At 42.1% G+C, this 27,954-nt stretch overlaps 1 protein-coding gene across 1 annotated transcript; it reads left to right on the top strand.

Annotated features, from left to right (window-relative positions):
* The first annotated feature begins 1,730 nt into the window (after positions 1-1,730).
* On the top strand, positions 1,731-26,677 carry LOC120543861 (pecanex-like protein 1). The gene is given in 37 exon segments (XM_039777200.1): positions 1,731-3,407; positions 4,415-4,623; positions 4,725-4,830; positions 5,100-5,139; positions 5,315-5,410; positions 5,685-7,433; positions 11,181-11,310; positions 11,647-11,816; positions 12,167-12,224; positions 12,345-12,510; positions 12,593-12,750; positions 12,985-13,138; positions 13,741-13,773; positions 13,916-14,087; positions 14,378-14,488; positions 14,638-14,751; positions 14,841-14,926; positions 14,928-14,932; positions 15,382-15,487; positions 15,601-15,693; positions 15,809-15,959; positions 16,663-16,807; positions 17,219-17,396; positions 17,635-17,743; positions 17,848-17,977; positions 18,093-18,151; positions 18,249-18,464; positions 19,630-19,883; positions 20,758-20,988; positions 21,140-21,243; positions 21,340-21,487; positions 21,577-21,807; positions 22,035-22,309; positions 22,401-22,570; positions 24,065-24,471; positions 25,146-25,239; positions 25,242-26,677. Coding segments are annotated over 37 exon segments (6,861 nt in total). The 5' UTR covers positions 1,731-3,254; the 3' UTR covers positions 25,292-26,677.
* The last annotated feature ends 1,277 nt before the right edge of the window (positions 26,678-27,954 follow it).

The following is a 27,954-nucleotide window of genomic DNA, read 5'->3' as shown; positions in this document are numbered from 1 at the left end:
ATCAGTCTATAGCACATTAATCCGTTTTTTCACAAGTGCTTGTGGTCTAGTATATGTTACATTAGTATCGTATGTATTCATTACAGCAGAAATTGTGTGAAATGCACAATACATCAAGGCACAATGTCTAATTATTTAAAAGCATTGATGTAATTTTATTAGTCCTGTCTTCTGGATTGCTTTGTCTCCTGACTTGCTAATTATTTCCAGTTAAAAAAAGAGCATTCTGCATAACATCTTCAACCATCTTTTGGATAATCTGTATGCTTGTCAGCAGGAACACGTGTTGTGTTGTTTGACTACCCCCTACTGAGAACACAAGGAACTGTATAAGATGGAGAGAAAGGTTAACTTGAGGTCCACATCACTGAGCACCAGAGTGATGTGATGTATGGGCTTTAGTTGCCCTCACTAATGCAGCCATCATTTATTCTGTTAGAACAGATGAGTTTTGTCACAAAAGACAATAATTTAGAGAGATTGAATTTCAAACCAGCAGGGCCACCCTTCCCATTAGCCTGTGTGTGCTGAGAGTGATGGGGAACAATCCTGTGGGCTAAGTGAGGTGTGGTGTCAGTGCAGGTCTAGTGTAGTCTGATCTGTGCTGACATTGGGTATCAAGGAGGGTGCTTGCACCCATTGCTGAGATGTCACAAGCCTATTTCAACAAAACAGCTATGACAAGAGAAGCCCGATGACGACCGGTATGTCACATCCACTCTAACCTACCTCTGTTTCCTTAACATCCAAGGTTTCCTTCACACTGTAAGTATTTGCCCTATAGTTAATTCTTGTTTCTGAGCTTATGTTTTACTAAACACTGCTATTTCTAAAAAAGAATATAGGCTACTTTAGGTTCAAGGTTGTTACAAACTAAAATACATTGTTGGGTCTAAGTTAAAAATGTGGCATTGGTGGGCTATAACTAAGTACATTTTCTCTAAAATTGTACTTAAGTACTGTCCTTAAGTACAATTTTGAGGTACTTGTAATTTACTTTTTACTTTAATTTAATTTAGATTTCACTATTTTTCCAGAGGGAATTGTGCTTTTTACTCACCTAGACATTTATTTGACAGCTATAGTTACTTTCCAGATTCAGATTGCCCCACTGTACCTCTCCGACCTCCTCCATGCATACACTCCTTAGACGCTGGCTTGCTCTCCATTCCCCTGTACCCCCTGAGACAGAGCCTTTAGTGTTGCAGCCCCATCCCTCTGGAACACCCTCCCTGTAGATATTCGAAATGCTACATCCTTGGACACTTTAAAAAAAACACTTGTTTACCACAGCCTACAACCTCCCTTAATATAGCCACTGTAATTCTGTAAAGTGTCCTTGGGTTTCATGAAAGGCACTTTATAAATAAAAGTTATTATATTATTATTATTATTATTATTTTGAAATATAAGACAAAACTACCTTCCCCATGACGTCAGTTTATACGGCCAATCAGCACCATGGGAACCTCTCTCTCCCTCGCTTGATCGCTCTTTGTGCGTGCGTGCATGCGTACGTACCATAGGCGTACGTACGTGCGTGTGTGTGTCAACTAGTTGTTAGCTAGCGCTAGCAACCCAGTTAGCTAGCCCGTTGAAACATTTTAACATAGGCACCGTTTATGCCAAGGAATCGCTGTTGTTCATCATGAGAGAGGACCTCCGCTCCCGCAGTAGGTCTGTCAACCTTTAAAGACAAAGAAGATGGGGGACTTTGAGAGAACAATGATAAGTTAGCCAACAGTTTTTGGACAGGCGATTGCCTTGCTTGCTAGTATCCTGAGAAGGAAAGCTCTGAGATTTTGCAAGGACTGGATGCGGAAGGAGGATATGAGGCAAGCTGGACAACTAATGCTAATTGTAAGCTCTGCTGGGATCCAACTGTGGAAAACATTTCACTGTGAGCACAATTATCAAGCTAACATTAGCTAATGACTGGCAACTAACATCCACCTAGCTAGCGATCAGCGGTTAAGCTGTTGTAGGCTGGAGGTACATTTAACGTTCCCAGCTAACGATGGGGACATAAACGTTACCCAGGTTCAAATAATGCTGGTATATGCGGCCTAGCATTAGCCGGTAACTAGCGTCAATAGTAGTGTCTAATGATGTTTAGCTAATGTTTGTCAGCCAGTTTGCAGTAATGAACTGCTGCTGTCGATTATGTTTTTATATTTACCGAGGTGATTGAAAGCGGTGCTGGTTAAGCAGGTCGAATTGTACTGATCATAAATGCATATTCGTTAGCTAGGCTAAATTGTCTGCTAGCTTGCTAATGTCAATCAGAAAACTTGATCTAGCTGGCACAGTAATGGCCTTGAAATGAGAATAGTGTGTGTTAGCTCTGTCATCCTGTCTGAAATCTGATAGATATATCAACTATGTAATGTACATCAATTTAAAAGCTTTACACTCATTTTAATCATTGTAACGTGAGTGTGTGCCAATTTAAGTCATTCTTACCTGTGCTTTTAGTGATCAGTCAAAAATTATCCAACTCATCGTTAGTAGCTGGTCAAATGATTATTACTGTGTGATCTAGGTTAGAAGTTATGAATGGTAAATGATTTTGACTCAACACAATTATAGTCTCATTTATCTTGTGATCTTGTGCTAAATTAATTCAAGATCAGCTGTAAATCAAGAGGAAACTATATAGTTTCATAATCATCATGTGGAATTTAAGGAAGTACTAAAGATACAACTAGAAACTAACTAGAAAAGACACTTTAAGGTACTTTTCTCCATAATTTATATGTACATCTGGACAGCTGACAGATTTATAATACATTTAAACTTATTTTGTGATTTACAGTGTAATTTCATGAATGGATTATTGCTCAGCCCCCTCCCCATTTAATGCAATGTTTAATATGTAGCTACATATGAGAAACAAATCAGTTTTGATCTTTCTTACAGATGAATGTTTTTTCATACATTCAGTGGGTTACCAATGTGCCAAAAAGTCACCTTCTTGATTACCAAACAAGGATTAGGCTAGAGTGTGGCAACGTTGGTGCAGGGAGAGAGCACATACTGGCACAAGAATATGCAAGGACTCTTAACCTCAACTGAGGTGTGCATATCCAAGACACAGAACTATTGTCCTTAATGACACAGTCTTGGTTAACCTGCCATCCCCAATGGAAGTGCCATCGTAGACACAAGCTACTGTGGCTCGAACTGCTGCACAGTTTTATGAGCTACAGCCTCGGAGGAAGCATTTCAGCTTTTGGTTGAACTTGAAGGTGAAGATGGGTTCCCAAGCTCTTCAGATATTGCGGCAGGGTGTGTGGGCTTCACTCACAGGAGGCTGGTATGTGGACCCACATCAGAGCACGTTCTCCAACTGCTTCCACCTCTACCTTTGGATATTTCTCCTGGCCTTCCCCTTTCTACTCTACATGGTAAGCACATTTTCACAGCAGGTTGATTGCATGTTTACCAAAAATACATGAAGGAACTGCTAAACTGCACACATCCTTATGTACAATGTTTACACAATACATGGTTGACACAAAGCATTACCTCATATTTAGTTTTCTAAGAATGCAAACTGTATGAGAGACTACACAAACATTCAAAATCAAAGGCCTTTTCCAATACTGCAGCATGTGCATAATTAGCTGGCATTTAAAAGAAAACTTAACACATTTGATATTTTTTTGTTGCCATTATTTGTATGAGCTGTGTTAACCTTCAGCAACACAAGTGGTCAGACAATCGGACGGGTTTGAAACAAATCCCCAGTTTACCCCGGCCATTAGAAGTGAAAATGAAAGGGAATGCATCAAATGTGCATTTTAATCATCTGTTGATTGTAAAATGGTGTGCATGTAAAACAGCAGTAAGTGAGGCAGGAAGAGGTCATAAAAAGTTGGAACAGTGAAGTCTGCAAGAGCTTATGTACAGTTCATTCACAACTGACAGTGTGCGTAATAACTTTAACATTTGCCTCCTAGTTCAGTGTTTTACAATGTGGGAGAACTGTGGATTTGTTTAAAATATTATTTAAAAAATATGTGGTTGCCATGTGCACTCCATAGTGTTGAATAGTTGCTGGGTGGTGTTTAATAGGAATGGACACATCTTCATAAATAACTTTAAAAAAAAATCTAAAATAACCTTTAATTGTATTAGTACATAATCATTAGAACATCTGAATGTCTAAATGTAGTGAACACATCATTGTTTTATAGTACAGTTGTCTATAAGCTTCCTAGTTGAAATGAGCAATGGGAATTTGCTTTCATTAGTACATAGCACTATGTTTAGTTTGAGGTCTTTTCTGGGATTTACAGTTTGCCAGCCATTGTCAAATAATTCCTGGCACTCACTCCTTGAAGTGGACTGCGTTGTCTCATTTTTGTATTAAGTCTGAGGTGCTGTCATTGTCTTTTTCACTCCCTCTCAGGCTCTTCCTCCTAGCTTGGTGGTTGCAGGCGTGTACTCTGCTGTAGTGGCAGTCTTTTTCACAGCCATTAAGGTGGTGAACTATCGGCTTCATACTATGTTCGACCTTGGGGAGATTGTAGAGAAGAAGCAGGCCTCACTCACAGCCGTTGCTGCAAAGACTGACGAACGAGATGAAGGTTCAGGTGCCCATGATGGGACTCAGCACAGGTAAGAAGATTTTCTGACCAATTTTGGAGAACAGTTATGAAATCACAATGCTGTGACATGCTTAATCCTTTTAATTTGCTTTATGTGTAACTTCTCCACAGGGATAGTCATGTTGGTGTAGAGATGACTGTGTTTCGGAAGGTCAACTCAACACCCCCGGTGCGCTGTAGCTCCCAGCACTCTCTGTTTGGATTGAACCAGGTGTCGGTGAGGATTACCATATTTTATAAAAGCATGCAGTCTTCATTCTTCTCCCTCCATCATTTCTCTAATTCTGCTTGTTAGAAAATGTTTAATTTCTACATTTCCTACATCAAGTATGCCTCAGTCATTTAGAACATTTTGTTGAGTTCCCCTGCCAGTCTGTTGGGCAAAGGTTTTCATAAGATCCAATGTTGTCATGGCCTTGTTGACATATATTAATATGGGTTAACCATTTTAATGCACTAACTGTTTTTGTTTTTCAAATTGTTCAGGAGTTCTTGCCCCAGCTGGAGGATACAGGAGGCACTAAGGGTAAGTATCTGAATTCTGTGTTTTTATAATGCATACCAGAATTTATTTTAAACAGTGGTATACAACGTACAATCTTGAGTCTTACAATGTCCTTCCACAATTAAATTTAAGCGTCAGATCCCTGTGAGTTTAGCCTGTGTTGAATTTTTCAGTGACCTCTTTCCTTTTACCTCAGATATCAAAGAGCTAATGCGGGAACAAGGAAACAATAATGTGATTGTTAGGTCAGCTCACCGGGAGATCCTACGCCAGAGGTCCCAGGACACCATTAGTAAGTCTTCAACTATTCAGTGACCAGAAACCAGCATCATACACGGAACACTGTCTAATCCTGCCTGTATGGTAATGAGGCACGCTCAGGAGACCAGGCTATAAGCATACCAATACTGTAGACATTCCATTATAGGCATGGCTCTTACTACTATCCATCAGGATGAATGTTAGTGCATGCATCCAAATTTATAATACTGTTATAGCCTTCCAAAATGCATTTTAATCTGATTTTGGTGCATTTCAATCTGAACTTGGTCTGTCTTACTGTACAGGGGCTCCCAGTGTGGTACAGTCCTGCATTGCTGCTGCTCTGGGAGGAGATTTCCCCCGTCTCATGGGAGTATCTGGAATGACAGCTGGATTTGGAGAACCTGAAGACTGCTTGTCTATCCCCCCTTCACCCTCCAGTCAAGAAGATGGAGGCGAGAAAGAACAGTTCCAGGAAGTGGAGGAGTTACCAGAAAAACTTTCTCAACAGAATCCTGAGGACAATGGGTTGGGGGCCTATTCTCCCCTTGGCCCCTCTGCTGAATCTGAGAGCTTGGGGGATACTCCTCTTAGCCCCCTAATAAAGAGCAGCTTAAGTGAGGAGCTGAGTGAAAATCTCCTTGGTTTGGGCCTTGACCCTGTGGCTTTTGCACCTGGGACTGCGCACCCAGGCAGCCGCAGTGGGGTAGCACTAGCTGCCGGATCTACGGACAGCTGTTTCAGTGCAGGTGGAGCCACCACAGACCGTGAGACGCTGAGCACGGTTAGCAGTTACCGCAGTGAAAAAACTGATTCCACTCAGCTGGAAAGTCCTTCATTCAGCCAGCCCCGGCCTGCAGATGGACAGGCTTCTGCCTCAGCATCACTGATAGGCTCCAACATCCCCAAGCCCTCAGAGGATCCAGCAGGGCAGGGTGGCAGTGATACTGACAACCTGTCAGACAGTGTGCTACTGCGCTCCCCTTCCAAAGAATTCTCCCTCAGCCAGGGCCTAGACAGGACACTTGTTGAAGGAGAGGATTTGTCCCCCGTACTCTGTGATATTGCACAGCCCCGTCCTCTCCAGAACTCTTCCCCTTCAAGTAGTGGCCACTCAGAGGTTTGCGATTTAGACAGAAATGTACCAGTTCCTCCTCTACCCCCACCTCGGCAGGCCAATTCAGTGCCCTCAGGGCTGGCCCTGGGTCTTGTGTGTTCTGAGCCTGCTTTGCCCATATCCTCTACCCCCTTTTTACTCTCTGACCAGCATGCGCTGCAAGCCCAGCAGGTTGTGCGCCCTAAAGACTTAAAGCTGCTGCGGGCCAGCGGCAGTAGTGTAGGACACCGGCCAGGCCGAAGGAAAGCTCCACGAAGGCGAGCTGGAGCAGGAAGCAGTAGTTTTGACTGTGGCTCTTACAGGCGTCACCACAATCATAGACAGCACAGAGATTACATCCCTGTGCGCAGCCGACTGGGTGCCAAGGCTTACAGTGAAAGTTTGTTTGAGGATTCCAGCGACGAGGACGATGGCAGTGACATGAGCGCTGGTTCTAGCCTGGGCTCTCAGCGCAGATACAGCTCGGATGATGATGACGACGACGATGATGACTCAAGTTCCTCTACCTCCTGCTATTCCCCGGACCTCGCTAACACTGGTATTACATCCCCGCTTCCCCCTGCTGCTCAACTGCCCACTCCAAGGGAAGGGGATTTACCTGAAACTGCTGGCCCCTCACATTCTCGTGCTGCTCAGCGCTCTTCTAGCACTGCTAGTGCTAAGACTCATGCAAGAGTGCTAAGTATGGATGGGGCAGGTGGAGGCCAGAGCAACACAGCGGCTTTGCCTTCTACTCTGCTTACCATGCCCTCCACCTCCACCCCTGCACCTCGCACTCTCACCATCTCAAAGTCTGATCTGGAAGCCCGCACCATGCATACTGAAGGCTTCCCTGGAACTCATCATCATCGGCTGGATTCTCTTGGAGGCTCTTGGACTGGCAACCAGATGGGCTGGAGGGCAGAAGAGCTGGTTGAAGAGGGAGCTGTGGGAGGAGGTGAGTTGGCGTAACCTTATAATCGGTGTCCATACGGTGTGTTTTTGTTCTATAACTTCCTAGTTTTTGGTGCATGGGATGGTAGAATCCTGATATGAAGCCGTGAAGTTGTGAGGCATCTTGAGAAAAAAAGATTCTGGCTGATATTGTTGACTGGAAATCATTTGTTTTCCATAATACAATATTACCATATTTTATTTTGTCTACAACAAATTAATACCAAAGAAAGTACGTCCCTTATCTCTTGCCCTGTAACAAAAAAAACCAAACCGGGTTGACCATAACAACTTCAGCTTTAAGTTGGTGGTGATTTTATATATCTAGTGATAAAGCGGAACATGACATTAGTACATGAAATTAAATTGGAAGACATACATTTGAAAAACAAGTTCAACTTTCACAGTTTTTTATTTATTTAACACAAATCAAGTGGTGGCAACGAAAGAGAGATCAAACATTTCCTTTAACATCACAACATGCATGTGTTGTGATGTGAGACAGTGGTAGTAGTAGGGACTAGTGAATTTAATGCAAGATGCCTGAAAGTCTATACAGCGTTTAATGACAAGCAGCCTTATAGTTAAAGGCTGGAAGCGGTTTTAAATGCCTCGCTGTATAAACAAAAATGTTTAAATGGTGACAACCTTGAGAGGTGGGCTGTCTTTGGCAGATGGAGGGTGTTGCGTTGCTTAAGACTGGTGCTGCTCAGTAAGCTTTGTATGTTGAAATGTGCAGATACTGGATTTAATATGGAAAAAAAGAAAAGAACCGTTCTTTTCTCTTTTGTCTTATTACTGATCTAAAGGCAGGAGAAATACAACCAGCTAAGGGGTTGCTTTGCCCCTAACACAGTACAGGTTGCTTTTTATCCCGAACCTCCCCTTAAACCTTACCACTGTGCTAGACTCTACCAGGAGCTTGCATTGCTCTGGGCAATGTTGCCTTTGTAGTAATCCAAGGAAAGCATCATGAAGGAAATTGTTCCATGAACTATGACTTCTCCTGAGTGCCTGTCCTTCAAGAGTTGGCACAACCCTAATTTAAATACCTATTGGCTTGTTTGCAAGACAATCATTTGTTTGTTGTTGAACAAACGGACTTTGCCCTGTATGCCTCTGTTGTTTTCGCTGTTGTAACACTTGTAATAATAATACCAAACTTAACATATCTTGACTTTTAAAGGTGTATTCTAAGTGCTTTTCTGACAGTTATAATAATAAATATATACCGATAAAAAGTGAGTAAATAAGAAGATTGGAAAAAAGCTGCGATAGAAACTGAGGACAAAAACGATTTATAAAATATCATGAAGCATTGTGTTACAGTATCCAGCCTCAGATTACAAAGACATTATCCCCCCTTGACTTCAGCCTTGACCAGAGTACAGTCAAAAGGACCTTTCCAAGATACAGTAGATAAAGGAAGTTACAGGAAACTTAATTTTTCTTCCATATCTATATGTATGAATACATAAAATAGATTATATCTGATACAGCTACCTGGGGACTGTAAGTACCAGATACTTCAACAGTACATCCACTTTAATTATCACTTTAAGCACAGACAGACAGGGCAGAAACTAATTCATCTGCAGTAGGGGTGGTACGGTTCCCAAAACCCACGGTTCGGTTCGTATCACGGTTTTAGGGTCACGGTTTTCTGTTCTGTACGGTTCTTGTTATTTTTTTCTTTTAATCTTTAACACTCCAGAAATATACTTCAGCATATGATATATAGCTTAATTATCCACAATGTAGGATACAGTATTAAATAATTATATAGTTATATCATCACAAACTGAATTTGACTTGACTTTAAGCACATTGGGACCATCTCTGAGGAAAACTAGGTGAGATTTTGATACAGCAAGAGGGAAGACATTGATGAGATTTCAACAAGCTTTTCATTTATTTGGCAAAAAAAGGAGAATGTGTATTGCCATCTACAGGAAATGATGTGCCTTCTTAGCACATGAAGATTGAAATATTACAGAATATCAATTGAAATAATTTGCATTTATCAAACTGCCAAGTGTAGCTCTTACAAAAATCCTTTAAAAGAAAAAGAGGAATTCTTAAAGCTATAAGTCAGAATACGTTAAACATAAAAACAGTTTACATTGTTAGTTAATTTCCTATCCTGGCCTGGGCTGGGACACACAGTCATACGGTTTGATAAAGTACTTATTGGACTTATCATTGCACTTACAATAATGAGCGTAGCTGTTAGGTCCTCCTGTACGTCTCATCTCCGTTTTTTCCTGCATCCACCGTGTGTAATGTGTGTGCGCGTGTCAGTTGCGGGGAGAACTGAGCAGCCCCGCCCGCTGCAGAGACCCGACAGGATCTAAACTCCAGCCGCTTCAGCGACTTTAGAGTGAAAAAACGTTACATAAAATTGATGTTAAAAAGTTTACAGGTTGGCAGGACGGCCTGAAATGTTTTGCACGGTCTTTCGCTGTACGTTTTGTTGGTAACTTGTCCACACCTCTTCTTTTGCGCGAAAGGGAAACACAGGGCTCAGATCAGTGTGCAGACTCTTTTTCAAGTCTATCCCTCTCATATATTCAATCTCTAAATACGCTACGAGACAGCCAGATTTAGCTAACCATCCTGAGTCCCGTCTCAAGGCAGCTAATATAGCCAGCTATCCTCTAACTTAGGTTATTTTTAGCTTAAAGTAATCTTTTTGTACATGTTGAAATTACTCGATTTCCACAACGTAGACATTTTACACATCACGCAGCCCTAACTAAACCACTTAACAAGAAATGCATAATATTTAGCACAGGAGTACTACTTAATGAAAAGAAAATGCCACAATGTCAATAAAGGATCAAATAAGGTAATGAATGAGTCCAAAATGATAGAAGTGTCAGGATCCAGGAGAATCAAACCAAAATCTAAATGTGCTGAAATAACCACATCCAATTGATTAATCAAATTTCATTATAAATTATTACAAACATTAGACCAATCAAATCACTCTAACCAAAACTGGACTATTTTTAGATTGATCTCATCAAAGTGTATATTCATGTCAGGGTTTCCAGCAGTGTATTTTAGTGTGAACAACTCTACTAATGTCAGATGAAATGAATACACTTTGATGAAAAATAATGTTAAGCTTTAAGGAGAGTGTCACCACCTCCTCCACTAACTAAAGTTAAAGTTATTTAGGGCCGGGTACCGAATTCGATACTTTTTAGGCACCGACCGCATTGCCTCTGAAGTATCGAAAAATGCCTCGTCATTCAATACCTAAGGAGTAAATCTCATCAGCGTCAGTGAGCCAATCAGTGTGCAGCATGCTTCTACACAGATCTAATGATGTCTGTGATTGGCTGTCTGACGTCACAGGTTGTAGAGACACACAGGAAAAGCTCTGTGTTACAGAGACTGGGCTCACATAGGACCTGAAAAATAAGTAATTACAGTAAACTAAAGTTATTTGGCTAATGTACTATAACCTCTAATTACTTGAGGAAATCACTGATGTAGACTCAGTGGGGGTTGCCATGCCTGGATGAATGTAGAGGAATCAGAGTTTTATTAATATTTAAGCTTTATTCAGTTAATACATACAATTTCACAATGTCTCATCAATGAGTCATTCAGGATACTTGTTTGGCAATGTCTGCTTTGCATAACTACCTTCTAAATGCAAAAGTTACAACGGCAAAAGTTAAATTCAATAATGGGCTATTGTTAGATTCCTTGCATTGATGTAACTGATAACCCTTTCCAGCCTTGGCTTCAGAGGATGGGGACAAACACGACTCAGTCAGCAGTGTTAAGAGGACCCAGGCCATCCGCAGGAGACACAATGCTGGGAGCAACCCTACACCGCCCCCTTCCACCATGGGATCCCCTCCCAGGTTAGTCGATTTAGCAGACCTGAGAGAGGGTTATAGTTGGTGCTTTGCCTTAACTGTGCCTATATTTGCCCCAATCTCTACCAAGTCTGTAGTAGTCAAAACAAGCCAGCAAGTTTACAGTTGATGGATGTAAGAATTAGTAATTCTAATTTAATTTGCGACTGTGTGGAAATATACCTGGGGATTTAACATAACATTTATATTCTAAGCAAGTTTTGGAGTCGTGAATGATAAAATACTAATTGAAGGAACATGCCAGCCTCAGCAGGACTGATAGAAATAAAAATGTAAGGCTAATGTTAGACGTTAGTTATTCAACACGTTTTGTTCCTGTAGCCTTCAGGACCTCCAGCGGGCTCGGACCTCCTCTCATTCGCGGACCCGCACACTTCCCTCAGCCTTACAGTTTGCCTCCTCACTCCTACTGCCCCGCAGTGGCATCCATGAGGCCTCCACCTTCGACGACACATCAGAGGGGGCAGTGCACTATTTCTACGATGAGAGTGGTGAGTCAGTGGCATTTAGGGAGCAGTTCAACATTTTGGGAAATGAGCTTGTTCGGTTTCATGTTGAGAGTCAAATGAGAAGAATAATACCGCTCTCATGTCTGTCCTTTTTAAATATAAAGGAAACCGTTAGCTTAGATTAATGACGGGACACAGACGCTTCTTTTCTATTTCCATCAAGTTTGCCTCTTCCCCCTATATTGTAGGTTGTTCTGTTATGTGTTGAGTTTATGCTATTAAATAAAGTTCAAAAAGTGGGGGGAACACACAAATGTATCAGCTGTTATTGCTACAAATGTGTCTGGAATATTCCTTGTTGTCATTTCAGTTTTCTGTCTTTTGTGTGACAGGAGTAAAGAGGTCCTACACGTTTGGACCTGGTGGAGGTGGTTATGAGGATCCAGTTCAGTAAGTTCTAAAGTTTTTATTACCAGGTTGCCTTTTTTTCAAGACTATGAGAGTTAATTTGCTTTTTAAAAAGTCATGACTAAAAGCTACAATTAATGCCATAATATTCCATGCTTGCAGGGAAAGGGAAAGGGAAAGGGAAAGAGAAAGGGAAAGGCAGTCCCAGTCGTCGAGCTTCACCTCCACTGAGGTCCAGGAAGGGGCCCCAGTCCTGTCCATGCTTCAGCCGAGACCTGTGGTTCTACAGGGCATGCAGGTGCGCAGGGTGCCTCTGGAAATGCCTGAGGTTAGCAGTCTTTGATGTTCGATGTGGCAGATTATTTAAGGTAGAATGTCATGTAAATAATAATGTGTCACCCCATCTCTAGTTTGATCTGGATCATGAGTCTCTACAAGAGTCCCAGGAAAACACGCTGATGATTGAGGAGAAAGCCAAACCCAAACAGTACTATCGTTTTTGGGTTCTTCCCGGAAAGTGGCTGAGGGTTCGATATGATCGACTGGCTCTTCTGGCCTTATTGGACAGGTACGCCAGACTGTTGGAGTAGAGGAAAGACAATATTCAGTTTGGTCCCTTGTTCTCCAAGACAATGCATAGCTTATTTGAATCATGTAACGTGTTGCATGTCCAGTAGTTATCATTTCAAGGTAATTATCGTAATCAGATACAGTGACATTTATGTAGAAAGCAGTGAAATAGTTGGGTCTAAACATTTTTAATAAGTTGTCAAATATCGATTTCTTTGCATTCTGTTGCCAGGAACCGCCGTGTGGGAGAGAACGTGTTTGCTGTGGTGCTGGCCAGTCTGGTGGCCTTCCTGGGGTTCCTACTGCTGCTCCAGGGCTTTTTCAGGGACATCTGGGTTTTCCAGTTCTGCCTAGTCATTGCTAGCTGCCAGTACTCTTTACTGAAGGTACCTTACTGCTAGAGTTGGATACCTTATCTGTGGATTTCATTAGCAAAATGGATCTCATCTTATTTTTACTATATATATATATATATATATATATATATATATATATATATATATATATATATATATATATATATATATATTGTACACACACTCTGAAGTAAATGCAATGACAGAAACATTTTTATTTTTATAACAAGATGGCTTCATCCCCAAAAACATTGCCAAAAAAGGCAGTGTTTGTTCTTTTAATTCTTTGATTAAAAAAAAATGTACCCATTGATGGCTGTGAAGATGACAGAAGTCAATGTGGTATGTTTTTTTGCCGTGAAGTTCAGTTTTATTTGTATCACAGCACAGCCTTCCTCAAGACTACAGAAGCCACAAAATGTAAAACATTGCTCCAATCTTTTTAAGCGATTCAGAGTTAAAAATCTGGCTTAATCAGTATAGTGTCTACCCAGCTGTATACAATATAATGTATGTATCAAATTATCCTGTGTGTGTTGTCTCCATCTGTCGGTGTGGCTTCTGTTGTTTTTTTTTAATGCAAACTGTATGTGAAACCAATGAAGCTTAAATTCCCTGCCTCTTTTTTTCAGAGTGTGCAACCAGATGCAGCTTCTCCCATGCACGTGAGTACTGGTTACACCTTTTTATATGCTAAAATGTACTTAAAGCTTTGTGCTTTAAGTACATTTTAGCATTTAAACAAGAAATGTCACCTTGTTATTGTAGTGTAATTGTGGCTTGCCTTTTCTTTTTTTTATTTAACAGGGCCATAACTGGATCATTGTGTACAGTCGGCCGGTCTACTTCTGCTTGTGCTGTGTGATGATCTGGATCTTTGACCTATCTGGACGCTCTGGCAGCCTGCAACCCTTCTCTCTCTATGGTGTCACCTTCTTCTCTGCACATTTCCTGCTCTTTATCAGGGATATGCTCATTGGTTAGTTTTCTACTCTTTACATCACTATTTTACTAGGTGTCCAGGTCACTGCTCCCACTAAGATTGTTATTACATTGGCATTGCCAATATTTATAATTAGAGTGGTAATTTAGAGAATAGCCATACAATACATGTTCATTATACCACTGCTAAAATGTTCCACAAAGTTTTAAACCCAACAGAATTTTGTTCAAGTTAATAGATTCTGTGTGTGTGCGTGTGCATGCATGCTTGCGTGCTTTATTTGATTTTTATGGCTTTTTAACATTATTTTCTTTTTTGCCCAACAGTGTTTGCCTTGTGTTTCCCGGTCATTTTCCTGTTTGGGTTGCTACCTCAGGTCAACACTTTTGTGATGTGTCTGCTGGAGCAGATCGACATGCACATTTTTGGTGGAACTGGTAAGAACGTGTTTATATAGACAGGATGATGGTGTAATACCTTGTCAGGAAATTAGATAAAATGTTACAGGAGCTTTAAGACTAGCGGTTTAGAAACTGAACATTTGTGTTTCGGTTCTACCTGGTCTTCCCTCTGTCTCTTTCCTCAGCTACTACCAGCCCCCTCTCATCTCTGTTCAGCCTCATACGCAGCGTGTTGGTGGCTGCTCTGCTGTATGGATTTTGCCTCGGTGCTATCAATGTAGGTGGAACAGAGACACACTTTTTCAGTTTCAGACATTCTGATCAGAGTAGGAATTGATGCGGACAGTCCTAAATTTGAAATTGTTTTGTTTATTTGTTTTCATTAGGCACCCCGTATTTTCGCCATGTATGTTACTGTTTGTGTCTTAATCCTACCACCTTGTCCTAAAAATGCAGTACTCGGACCCCACAATCTCTCTGGTATTTCATTTTTGTTTAAAATGTTAATATATTTTTAAGTTTTTTTTTTTACATCCATGATAGATTACCAGTTAATAATTTTAACATTTACATGTAGCCGTGACCAGTCAATGAGCACACCTGAAGAAGCTACAAGCTCAAACATGGAATGCATTTTCTTAGTGTCAAACCAGTTTTTGTTTTAATAAATGTTGCCCTTGAAGTAGTGTTTCATGGCTTGTCTACACAGGAGGTGTTTCAACTGAGTTTTTCGGTCATTTTACGCATGTATCTACACTGATTATATAATGGGCTCTGAGCGCTGCCAGAACACGAGGACCTACGCACAAAAGTGTGCCTGCTGACAAGCTGCTTTCACTACGCAGCCAGTGTAAACTTTGATGTTACACCTGAGCTTTTTGTTACATTTCTCACGACTCCTTCTTGTATGTTTTTACCTCTTACATCAGGTCACTGGTCCGGTCTAAATTATTCCCAGAGTTGGAGAACAGGACACCAGAAGAACCCCCTGTGGAGATCAAGGACCCTCTTCCTGAGAAGCTGCGTAACTCTGTGGTAAAGATCGCCGCTCAATTGCCTGCACAGACTGCAATGGGACGGTTTCACGTTTGATTTCAAAGTGTCAGTCTTTTTTTACATTCTTGTGCCTTCCGACTGTCTCTCTGTAGAAAGAGATTCTTCATTCAGACCTCGTCATGTGTCCCCTCATGGCTGTGATTACCTTCGCCATCAGTGCCAGCACCGTTTTCATCGCTCTTCAAGTTAGTTGGAGCAGAGTTTATGATCCTAATCTTACAACATATTTATCATTTTAGTGAAAAGATTTCCTTGTCTGTGTGAATTTTAATGTTCCTCTTTTTTGCTCTTGATCCACAGCCTGCTCTTAGCTTAGTGTTGTACATCCTGGCCGGAGTTGTAGGTTTCATTACACATTATCTCCTGCCTCAGCTCCGCAAGCAGCTGCCATGGTTCTGCCTGGCTCACCCTGTGCTCCGCTCCAGAGAGTACAGTCAGTTTGAAGTCCGAGGTGAGTGTCTGATTGCTCTTTTATCCTCGTTCACATTCACATACTGTACACAGAAAGAAGTGTGGGGAAGTATCTTAAAAGTATAAGAAGAAGAAGTGTGGGGAAGTATCTTAAAAGTATAAGAAGAAAACCTTCTATATGAACAACTGGAACATTAGAAGTATCCCCACTGGAAATAGCTGTGTGGAGTAAATAAAAAAACAGTAAGATTTGTTGTTGAAGTGAGTGCAACAGCACCAAATAAATAGTTTAATTTATTTCAACAACAATTACACAGCTGTATATTTCCAATATCACTGACAGACTACTCAACAAATCAACACTCAACAACATTGATAGTACTTAAGTAGCTGAATTAAAACTAAAAGAACTACAATCGAGATTAGATTTATTTGATCTCAAGGCGTTTTTGTCAGTGTAAAATAACTTCACACTGCATACATGATGAAGCAGCTGCCTCCTCCTGTACATCTTCCTTCCAGGCATCCTATGTTGATCTATTTCCAGTATTTGAAGTACTAGGGCTGTCAGAAATAGTACACCATACCGCCCATTGTATAAACATCTTGTAAAACATTTTTCAGTCGGATTTATTTGACAGCTGTGAAAAGCTTTAGGGGGAACATGAGGGGAAAAGCTTGTGTCTGGACTGTGGATCTCCTCAACAAGTGCGTAAGATCATTTTGCTTTCTGTTTGCCCCAGATGCTGCTCAATTGATGTGGTTTGAGAAGCTGTATGCGTGGCTTCAGTGTGTGGAGAAATATTTCATCTATCCGGCTGTGGTGCTTAACTCCCTAACGACAGAAGCTCGAACTGTGGGCCAGAACCATAAAGAGCTGGACATCTAGTAAGCCTTACATCATTGTGTCTCCAAACTATTTCACATCCATACATTATACTGTTTTCCAACTCCGTTCCCCGGGGATATGTGCCATTAGCTGTGTGTTGGAACCGTAGAACATAAAATGAATAGACACACTGAACCAGCACCAGGTGTAATGCTTCCTGCAGGTTGTGCTCAGTAGCACAAGATACATAAAATATATTCTGTCGTTTCCCTTTTATACCCTCTTCAACTTTTAGACCAGTCTGTATATTAGTCAATGTAATGGTGAATACATTTTCATTTGAACTGTAGCACATGTAGCCGCTTGAAGAGCTCTTTTCATTCCTTACTTTATGGTTTTAGCCGTTAGGTCAATATGTGTCACTCATTTTCGTCTCTGTCTTTTCCTCGACCCCCCACCCCCCCCACCAGCAGCCGAGCTCTCTTCATTTCAGTAGCAGGCATGAAGTTGCTGCGTACGTCCTTCTGTGCCCCGTCGCAGCAGTACGTCACGCTGTGCTTCACCACACTCTTCTTCCACTTTGACTATCCACACTTCTCAGAGACCTTCCTAATCGACTACTACTTCATGTCCATTCTCTTCAGCAAGGTCAGGATGCACACACCCTTTCATCTCAGAATTTTGATCACAAACATAATACAATTATTTTATTTTATTCTACTGTAGTAGCAGTTTATTGTGCAACAGCTTAACGTTAACGAGTAACACCCAGCTGAGAAGCAGAATTGTACTGCCCTCCCTGGTTGAAAGACACATAGTGTGTCTGTGTTGTGAATAGAGTTGTCAGTGTGTTTTTTTTTATGTTTTTGTCCTTTTGAATTCTTAGATGTGGGATCTGCTGTACAAGCTGCGCTTTGTGTTGACTTACATTGCACCCTGGCAGATCACCTGGGGCTCAGCCTTCCACGCCTTCGCTCAACCCTTTGCTGTGCCCCGTATCCTTCAGTTTCTTTGATTTTTATGTCAATAATTATGTAGTGTCCACTTTACTGTATAGTACAATCTTAAACAGAGATATCCTTAACTCATGTTACTTCAGACTCGGCTGTGCTTTTTGTTCAGGCCATCTTTTCTGCTATCTTTTCCACCCCTCTCAATCCTGTCCTGGGCAGTGCCGTGTTTGTCACCTCGTACACCAGACCTGTAAAATTCTGGGAGAGAGACTACAAGTATGTTTCTTGAAAAAAAGAATCTGTACAAATGTGAAATCACATTTCATAAAGTCCAAATATACAGTATAAAGTGTTTTCATTCAGTTCTAATGCTAGTTTGTCGTGTTTGCAGCACCAAGCGCGTCGATCATTCCAACACCAGACTTGCCACTCAGTTAGACCGCAACCCAGGTATGCCATAACTCTTCTCACAATCAAATGATCTCTTTTATGCATATTTATTTTTGTTCTGTTGCTATGGTGATGGTCTTTTTCTCTGCCCTTAAAGGTGCTGATGACAACAATCTGAACTCTATTTTCTACGAGCACCTGACGCGCTCTCTGCAGCACAGCCTGTGTGGAGACCTGCTGCTCGGCCGCTGGGGCAACTACACCACAGGCGACTGTTTCATCCTTGCCTCCGACTACCTCAACGCTCTGGTGCACATCATCGAGATCGGCAACGGCCTGGTCACCTTCCAGCTGAGGGGTCTCGAGTTCAGAGGTCAGCAGCAAGGGACGATGGGGGCTCACAATGTGTGTAGCTTGTAGAATGAGCTCAGTTAGAGTTTACCTGCTGTTTTGAACACGTCTCTTGGGTCAAGAGTTCTCACACAATAGCGTTTATTTATAGAGATCAGGCTGTTGCACAGTAGGTCAGTCAGTAGTGTAAAAAGTGGCAGCTGACAAGGTCAAGCTACTGTGCACCATGAAAAATATGGCTATCTAACGTAACCCCTCCGTATTTTATATTTTTGCCTCGACACCACTGATGGCAATGACCTGATGCATTATGTTTTCGGGATATTTGTCGGTCCGTCTGCGATGTCTTAGGAACGCCTTGAGAGAATGTTTTTTACACTCATTGTAAAATTTCACACGCATGTCTAATAGGATACCAAAATGAAGTGATGGAATTGTGTATGTTAAAGTTCAACTTCACAGTGACATCATGATGTTCTGCAAAAATGCTTTTCTGGCCATTATTCATAACTTGATTGTGATCATATTTTTACATTTGGTCGGATACTGAATTGGGTGCCCACCTTGAAACTGTGGTGATTGTATAGATCTTCTTTGCTGCCGGGTTGAAGATGTGTGTGAAGCATCCATGTTTCGCCAATTATATTCTTAAGTCTTCACTACATGTTGTTGTTGTTGTTGTTGTTGTTGTTGTTGTTGTTGTTGTTGTTATTATTATAATATATGAGTCTGGACAGACATGAATCTAAACTGCAACTTGACTTGTTGGCAGAGGCTTACAACTGCAAGGCGGTAATTGTAGTTATTTGATAATGTACTTTTTGTGCCTTTTTTTTAAAGGAAATTTAAAAGCTTAATGGCTGTGGGTATTTTAAGGTTGTTCAAGAAAGCTAAATGTGGTGTTGATGTTGTGCATCACTCTCTTAAGACGTCACTGACAATAAAGCATGGCTTTATAATCTAAAATAAAAAGTTATTTTTAAAATAGTTATATTGATGTGTATGCAGGCACAGAGGATGTTTATTCTTGTAGTCCTGTATTTAGTCCAGTCAAATAATGGAAAAGTATTCTAATTCATTTTAAATGTAAATTTACTTTGCCGAATGTTGCAGAGAATGATACTTTTTACTAGTATATACAGGAAAGCTCTTTGCTTATGCAGCTTATCTGCGTCACATCTGTACAGGTACCTACTGTCAGCAGAGGGAGGTCGAGGCCATCACAGAGGGGGTGGAAGAGGATGAGGGCTGCTGTTGCTGTGAACCTGGTCACCTTCCCCACATGTTGTCATTCAATGCTGCCTTTGGACAGCGCTGGCTGGCCTGGGAGGTGGCCGCCACCAAGTACGTACTAGAGGGCTACAGCATCAGTGACAACAATGCAGCCTCCATGTTGCAAGTATTTGACCTTCGTAAGATCCTCATCACATACTATGTCAAGGTAAGCCATTGATCAAGAGAGTTGTTCTTTTTGCTTAGTTTTCTTATATAGGGTTTCAGCGGGGTATTAAAAAGTCTCTAAAATTTCAAAATCAAAATTTTAGTCCTTAAAAAGTCTTACATTTGCTGAAGTATTGTGTTCATGGTCTTAAATCAATTAAACAGGTCTTACATTTTCCTATGTCAATGTAACGCTACCTCTAACTCTCATTGAAGTGTTCCGCAGCTCTTTGGATTGTCTTTTTTTTTTTTTTTTTTTTTTTTTTTTTTTTTTTATTCTGTGGTGTTATAAATATAATTTGCTGTATTACAACTACAAATTAAACCAACATGCAACCTATATTGCAACCAATCTAGACACCAATCCTATAATGCCAATGAGGAAATCTGAGAATTGTTTCAGACAATGTTTCCGGACTCTGACATCTGACTTTGTTTTTGATGTCGTGATATAGGTTTTAAATTGAATTCATAATGGTCTTAAAAAGTCTTAAATTTGACTTGGTGAAACCCTGTTATATCATGCTTCTTGCAAACACTTGACATGGTTGGCATGCCTCTTTTTTAGCTGCTGGAGATACAAGACTGTATTTTATAAGATTACTTTTCTATATGTCTACACTTTGTCTAGAAATGTCTGTTTAATATAATTTTTATTAAATAATTTCCTGTTCACATTGCTTTTGCATATACTGAAGGCCTGATTGAGTTCAGACCGGGGTATGACCATTCACAGTAGGACTGAACAATAAGTTTTCTATTTTGAAGATCCAATAGCAATGTAAAATGTGCACACACGTTGCATCCAAGGCTTGTACTGAAATGATAACTGAAATTGAAACCTCTAACCTTGATGTGTTTGTTCCCTTCATCAGAGCATCATCTACTATGTGAGTCGATCTTCTAAGATGGAGGAGTGGCTGACTAATGAGACAATTCAGGAGGCTCTACGGCCTTGTCTCGGGCCTAACTACGTAGACAGTGACCCCACCTTCAACCTGAACATCGATGAGGACTATGACCACAGGGCCTCCGGCATTACCCCCTCCTCATTCTGCATGGTTTACCTAGACTGGATTCAGTATTGCAACAGCAGGCGTCAAACGGTTAGACTCTCATTCACCATAGAATCCCACAATTTTAACTTGTGATCAGAATACATATTTAAAACATAATCCTGGTACAACTGGAGTAGTATTTGTGAACAAAAAAAGTAGACTATTTTACCATTTGTCCAACTTCTTTATTGTGTTGTAGCCGGTGGCTTGTGAAAGAGATTCTCCACTTGTCACCCTCTGTTTTGGGCTGTGTATCCTGGGAAGACGAGCTCTGGGAACCGCCTCCCACAGCATGTCTGCAAGGTAAAGCATACTACCCTATCTCTCACTGTGGTTATTACCACCTGTCACTACCCAGTATGCAACTGTTGTTGTTGTTGTTGTTTATCTGTTCGACAGCTTGGAGCCATTTCTCTATGGCCTCCATGCACTCTTCAAGGGAGACTTTCGCATCACGTCTCCCAGGGATGAATGGGTGTTTGCAGATATGGACCTGCTGAACAGAGTTGTGGCACCAGGAGTGCGGATGTCCCTCAAATTACATCAGGTAGAGGAAGAAGAAAACTAGCCCTGGGTTTAGAATGACCGTTTTTAATCCCTGAACTGAGACCAACCCTGTATTCTGCGTTTCCTCAGGACCACTTCACATCTCCAGATGAGTATGAGGATCCTATGGTTCTGTATGACGCCATCACTGCCAATGAGGAGAAGATGTTGATATCTCACGAGGGTGACCCCGTGTGGCGCAGCGCCATTCTAGCAAACATGCCTTCACTGCTGGCACTGCGCCACATCATGGATGACGGCAGCGACGAGTACAAGATCATCATGCTTAACAAGAGGTTCCTCAGCTTCAGAGTCATCAAGGTTACAGCTCTTACTCTTTTATTACTTGGTGTCTTGTTATCTCTGGCTTGTTTAATTAACTATTGCTGTATGGCTTTGTTGGTTATTTAATCCTATTTTTTATGAAATTCAGGTGCTTTATGTACAGGATTCTTTTCCCAGCCCTGAGCCAGATAAGGGCTTGGTTGTTTATATTCAGCCTGTCCTCCCCTGCACTCCGCTGACCTCCTTCTGCTGCGCCCCTACAGGTGAACAGAGAGTGTGTGCGTGGGCTGTGGGCGGGCCAACAGCAGGAGCTGGTTTTCCTGCGCAACCGTAACCCAGAGCGTGGTAGCATTCAAAACGCCAAGCAGGCCCTGAGAAATATGATTAACTCCTCATGCGACCAGCCGATCGGCTACCCCATCTACGTGTCCCCCCTCACCACCTCATACGCCGGGGGGCACAGCCAGCTCCGGTCAGTGTGGGGAGGCCCTGTCAGCCCACACAACATTTACACCTGGCTCATCAGTAGCTGGGACAGGTACGTGGTTTGAACTTCACCTGACACAATTCTTTCGGGGACAGTGATGCTAGTGTGAACAATCGTAAATCTAATGTATGTCCCTCTGCAGGTTACAGAAAGGCTGTGGTGCTGGCTGCAACAGCGGAGGAAACATCGAGGACTCAGACTGTGGAGGCGGCTCCACCTCCATCTCCACCAACCCAGCCGTTCACACCACCCAGAGTACACCCGCCTCCAGCCTTCCCCAGCCGCACATCACCACTGTCCAGCCCTTCATGGGTAAGACCTGAAACCAAGCACTGATGTTGTTGTTATAACAGGGTTTCCGCGGGGTCTTAAAAAGTCTAAAATTTCTAAATCTAAATTTGGAGCGGGAGATTGGTCGGAGAATCGGCGCAGCGGGTGCAGTATTACATTCACTTTATCGCACTGTTGTGACGAAAAGAGAGTTGAGCCAGAAGGCAAAGCTCTCGATCTACCGGTCAATTTTCGTTCCTACCCTCACCTATGGTCATGAAGGCTGGGTCATGACCGAAAGAACGAGATCCAGGGTACAAGCGGCCAAAATGGGTTTCCTCAGGAGGGTGGCTGGCATCTCCCTTAGAGATAGGGGTGAGAAGCTCAGTCCGTGAGGAGCTCGGAGTAGAGCCGCTACTCCTTTGCGTCAAAAGGAGCTAGTTTAGGTGGTTTGGGCATCTGGTAAGGATGCCCCCTGGGCGCCTCCCTAGGGAGGTGTTCCAGGCACGTCCAGCCGTGAGGAGGCCTCGGGGAAGACCCAGGACTAGGTGGAGGGATTATATCTCCAACCTGGCCTGGGAACACCTCGGGATCCCCCAGTCAGAGCTGGTTAATGTTAGCCTAGAAATCTAGACACACCCTAGTGGCAGCAATTTTATTTTGCAGCCAGGGGGGTCTAGGCACTCTCCGTTGGCTTGCGAGCTCGAAAAACCAAACTCTGGTCAGGCCAATCCCATCGTGTATAGAGTCGGTGGGCGGGCTTATGGCTGCTGCTGCTGGGAACAGCGGTCTTCTGGAAGACTTGGAGTTAAGCTTTTCTTTGAGAAAAGAACAAAGAACGGCACAGAAATCAGTCTTGAAAAAGGAAAATGTGTTCGGAGTTTTGCCGATCGGCTACGGCCAAAGTTGAATCTATCAACTAGCTTCGCTAACTTCTCTGCCTGGTTGTAGCGCTATCCTATTACGTGCAGAGGGAATTTAAAAGACAACCGTTTATCCCGCCCCTCGGATTGAGCTCCGTCAATGGTGAGTTCCCAGACCCAACACCTTGATGTGGGTCTGGCTTGTCAGGCTAGGTTAATGTGGCTCAGGAAAGGGAAGTTTGGGCTACCCAGTCCTTTAATGCCAATGAGGAAATTGGGGAATTGTTTCAGACAATGTCTCTGGACTGTGACGTCTGACATTGTTTTTTCTGATGTGGTGATAAAGGTCTTAAATTTTGTCCATAATGGTCTTAAAAAGTCTTACATTTTGTATTTGGTGAAACCTGTATAAACCAATATAGTAACAAAGTTATTATAGATTACTAAAATAGTTAAACTGTTCTGTTCTTTTGTTGTTTTACCCTGATGTCGTTCATACATTCAACAATGCTTGCTTCTGGTCAAAACGTTCAGCTGGCCAGTCAGATGGTGTAAATATATCAGGAGCAGTTCTTGCCTTGCCTTTTGCAAGGAATGCAAGCTGAGTAATTTAGACCTTTTTTTTAATTAAGTAAAAATGACCAAATTAAATGTTTTTTTCCTGGCATTTCAGGTACAGACAACCCCGTAGGTCCAACCCAGAGCTGGCCTCACCACCCCCAACCTCTCCCATTAGCTCTGCTTAGCCAATCAGAGGGCAGGATGGAAGCAGGACTGCTCACAACCCTTCAGCGGACATCCTCCATCCAGGGGCTCCTGTGCCAGCAGCTGTCCAGCTCCCAGCTTTCCTTTAGCAGCTCTGTGGCTCCTCCTTCTCTGCAAGGCCCAGAGCGCTTCTGCCCAGCGAGCCTCCTGGAGAACTCGGGGCACAGAGCAGGCCAGCGGGCTGGCCTCGGCCAGGGAGGCGGACTACACTATGAGAGCCACTTTGGCAAGTGGAGTTTTTCAGGCAGGAAGGGCTTTAACGGAACAGCTGCAGTGGAGGGGGAAGGAATAACAGTACAGACCATACGCACACAGGTGAGTAGGCTGCTGGTCTTTTAGTGTTCACTCATGTGTAACTTTAGTTGTTCAGCCCATAGCCAAATAAATCAATTTCATTAAAACATTAGGCAGTAGGGAAAATAATTATTAGTTTTGTGTTATTAACCATACCTGCAAACTAGTCGCTTTTCGGGTGAAAATTGCCGTTTTGAATGGGATAATGTCACCTTTTTCAGCCCTTCTGAGTTTGCTTGTATGTAATAACAGAATTTTGAGTTCTTTTTAAATACAGACTAGGACAGTAACCAACATTATGAATATCATACCTACCTACTGAATTTATATTGCATGCTTTATTTAGAGCAATCGACTGATTCATGACTCAAACTGCAAGAGTGTAGGTTTATTATAGCTGTTAGTGAATAGTTCTTGCAGTTGAGGAACACAAACAGGAAATTCGTCAGAACTATGCACTAACGCTTTGTCGAATTATGATCAAAATTGCTCAGCAATTGTTTAATTGACTGTTGATAAGCAACATTAGGTGGGCTTTTGATTTCCTGTTTGGTAAGTGGAGACTGAGAGGTGTTGGTGATAAATGTATACCTAAATCAACTTGAATGTTTTCGTGCTTCTGAAAAATTCATGTCATGTTTTTCTAGTGGAATGCTGATTTTCTTGGCTGAACGTTTTTTCTTTAAATTTTACAGCCTACTCCTGCACCCCTACAAGAGGCCATTCTGACACAAGATCCTCTGGGAGCCACTCAGACGATGGATCCCACTCTGCTGACTGCAGGGGACCCCCCCCCCGAGAGGAATCCACAGAGCTGCCTTTACTTGAGCACCTGCGCTGAGTCTGCACTGGGAGACCCCGAGTGACATGCTCGGCAGTGAAAGCACACCGCGGTCGAATCTGGACTGGGCCTGGCCCGTCCAGACCAGACTCATTCCACCTTCTGGACTCATTCCATCAACCTTAACCTCTTACAGCCCACTGCAATACTGGACGGATTTGGTTATTTACACATCACCCCTCTCCTTCTCCGCCAAAGGAGTTAAACATCTGATAGCATGCTGAACTGATGCACGTCAGATCATGAAATGATTTCAGCCAACCTGGTTTTTCCAAAGTCAGCTTTCATCATGACTTGGGATGATATACTCGTTCTTATCTTTGTTTTCTGACAAAGGCAGGTGTCTCTATGGACAACCTTTTGGTTGTAACAGTAGTGACAGGCCAGAAAGGCCAGTGCAATTATAAGGGATGTTTTGCTTGAGGATTTATTATTTTTCTATACTGGAGAATAGGGGATCGCCTCAGACTTTGGCATCTGCAGCAGCAGTTTTTATTTGCATAACCAATGAAAAAAAAATTTAAAAAAAATAGCTCCTACAGTATGTTGCTGTATGTGCAGGTGAAGGATATATGGAAACCATGATAAGCCTTGTTTTGTTTTTCCCCATTTTACCAACCTCACCGGACCTACAGTTGCGCGTCAAACAATATTTAACAGTATATTGACCAATTTCAGGAGCCTCCCCTTCTACTCCTTCCCTGCACATTATACATATTCAAAAAGGAAAAAAAACACACCCCACCAAAATGTCATCTTTGTCCTCTGGCCTATTTCCTACAGAGGTGCCTGACAACATCAACACTCAACAGTTCTGTCTTGAAGCAAGTATCAGGGGGGTGGGGGGGATGCCCCTTCCATCCCAGCCAACACGTGGTGCTTTAACTGCTAGTTTACAGTCTATTTAGGCCTGGAAACAAGTCCTGAATCTGACTAGCAACACAGTGATGTGGGTTGACTTCAGACAGAGCTGGTGTCCATTGATCAGGATCAAGCAGAGGGTGATTCCAATCTCTGAAAATTGTGTTGATCACAGACCTACAAACTGGAAGTGTTAGGAACTTAAAGCCTTTTTGATTGGGTGGAATGTCTTTTTTTCTTACTTGAAGAATAGGTGCACCAAGTTTGTTTTCTTTGGATGACCGATCAATGACACCCTCTCTGATCAGATCCACTCAGCTCATGACTTTCTCAAATAAAGGGACCCAGGCTGCTTTGTGTGGGGAGCTCTGTTTTCTTTGCCTGCAGTATGGCCCCTCCCGTTACTATACTACTGCTTCTGCATCTCCTGCTACTACTAATATACCCACTACTACTGCTGTTTCTACATTCAAATCCAGCGTTTTAGTTGGAAATAAACAAAGTTGAATAAATACTGAAAGCAAAGGTGGAATATTTATTTAATTAATATTGTCTTACAGATATCTTTAACAGGGTTTGTCAATATGGTGTGATGATGTAACGAATTGGAAATCTGCCTTCTGTCAACTGTACCCCCACCCCTCCCTCAATTTGTTTGGTGTCATCACATTTGTATCATCTCACCAATGGCTGTTTTTTAAGTCTCTAATATAACTGGAAGTATTCCTGAGAAGTCACTTTAAGTTGGTTTCTTTCCCACTCCTGCACTCTCTTGGTTCCACCACTGTGAGAAGCAAATTAAAACACAGATTGAGGTTTGAAGTAGATCACGCAAAAAGAAGCTGGCAGTCCGACCAAATGCGGCCCTAAATGTGTCTTTGTCTCCACGTGTTGTCTGCAGTGGTCGAATGATTCTGAAATAACCTTGTGCTATAGCATCAAGTGTTGACAGGAGACTTGCCTCGTATGCTAATTTTCTCACCAAATTCTAGAAGCGGTATTCCCCTTTAGGAAACTTGAAAGGAGGCCAGCGTTCTCAGGGTCTATAATGGGAAAGAAATTGACTTTTTCTGCAGGAAGACTTTTTGTTCAAAAGGAAGAAACTCGAAAGGGGGATAAAAGAATAAGTGTCACGGTAATGAGCCAGGTCGAGTACTGGGTCACGCTGACGTTACAAAACATGGCCCCCTTTACAGCATTTTTTTCCTCTCTGGGTTGATATATGTTCTGCATCCTGTTAAAGCCACATTTTGTTGAATCACTTTGACTGCAGTTCACACACACACACACACACACACACTTACTTCCAGGTCCTTAGAAAATTATAAATAAGGCACACAAAGTATAAAGGTTTTTTTTTTTTTTCCTCCTTTTTAAATCTTTTTAGCAGCCGTGACATTTCTGTCCGTCTCGGCTGTGAAGAAGCTGCGACAGGTGAAAAGTACGTTAGTATCCCTCTCAAAACAGGTTAGTAACTCCCTCGACTCAGGAAAAACAGATTTTTTGATCAGTACTGTTTTCTGTTTTTCTTTTCTCCCCATTCATCTTGTATCCAAAGCAACGCAGTATTTTTTTGCTGGGAGTATGGAAAGCACAAGTTAACGGACAGACCTGGGGGTCAATAAAAAGGGATTTCTTAATCTCTGAAACTATGTACAGCATGTTTCGTATATAAATATATATTTAAAATATAAATCTATTTTATTATTATTGGATTTTGGGTTCTTTTACATTTAATACACCATGTTGAGGTTTAGGGGAGGGACTCTTTACCCAAGGGGAGAGCTGAGTGGAGAGAGGCA

This window comes from Perca fluviatilis, chromosome 16 (genome assembly GCF_010015445.1).
Source record: "Perca fluviatilis chromosome 16, GENO_Pfluv_1.0, whole genome shotgun sequence".
NCBI lineage: Eukaryota > Metazoa > Chordata > Actinopteri > Perciformes > Percidae > Perca > Perca fluviatilis.
This window is presented reverse-complemented; position numbering and strand designations above follow the sequence as displayed.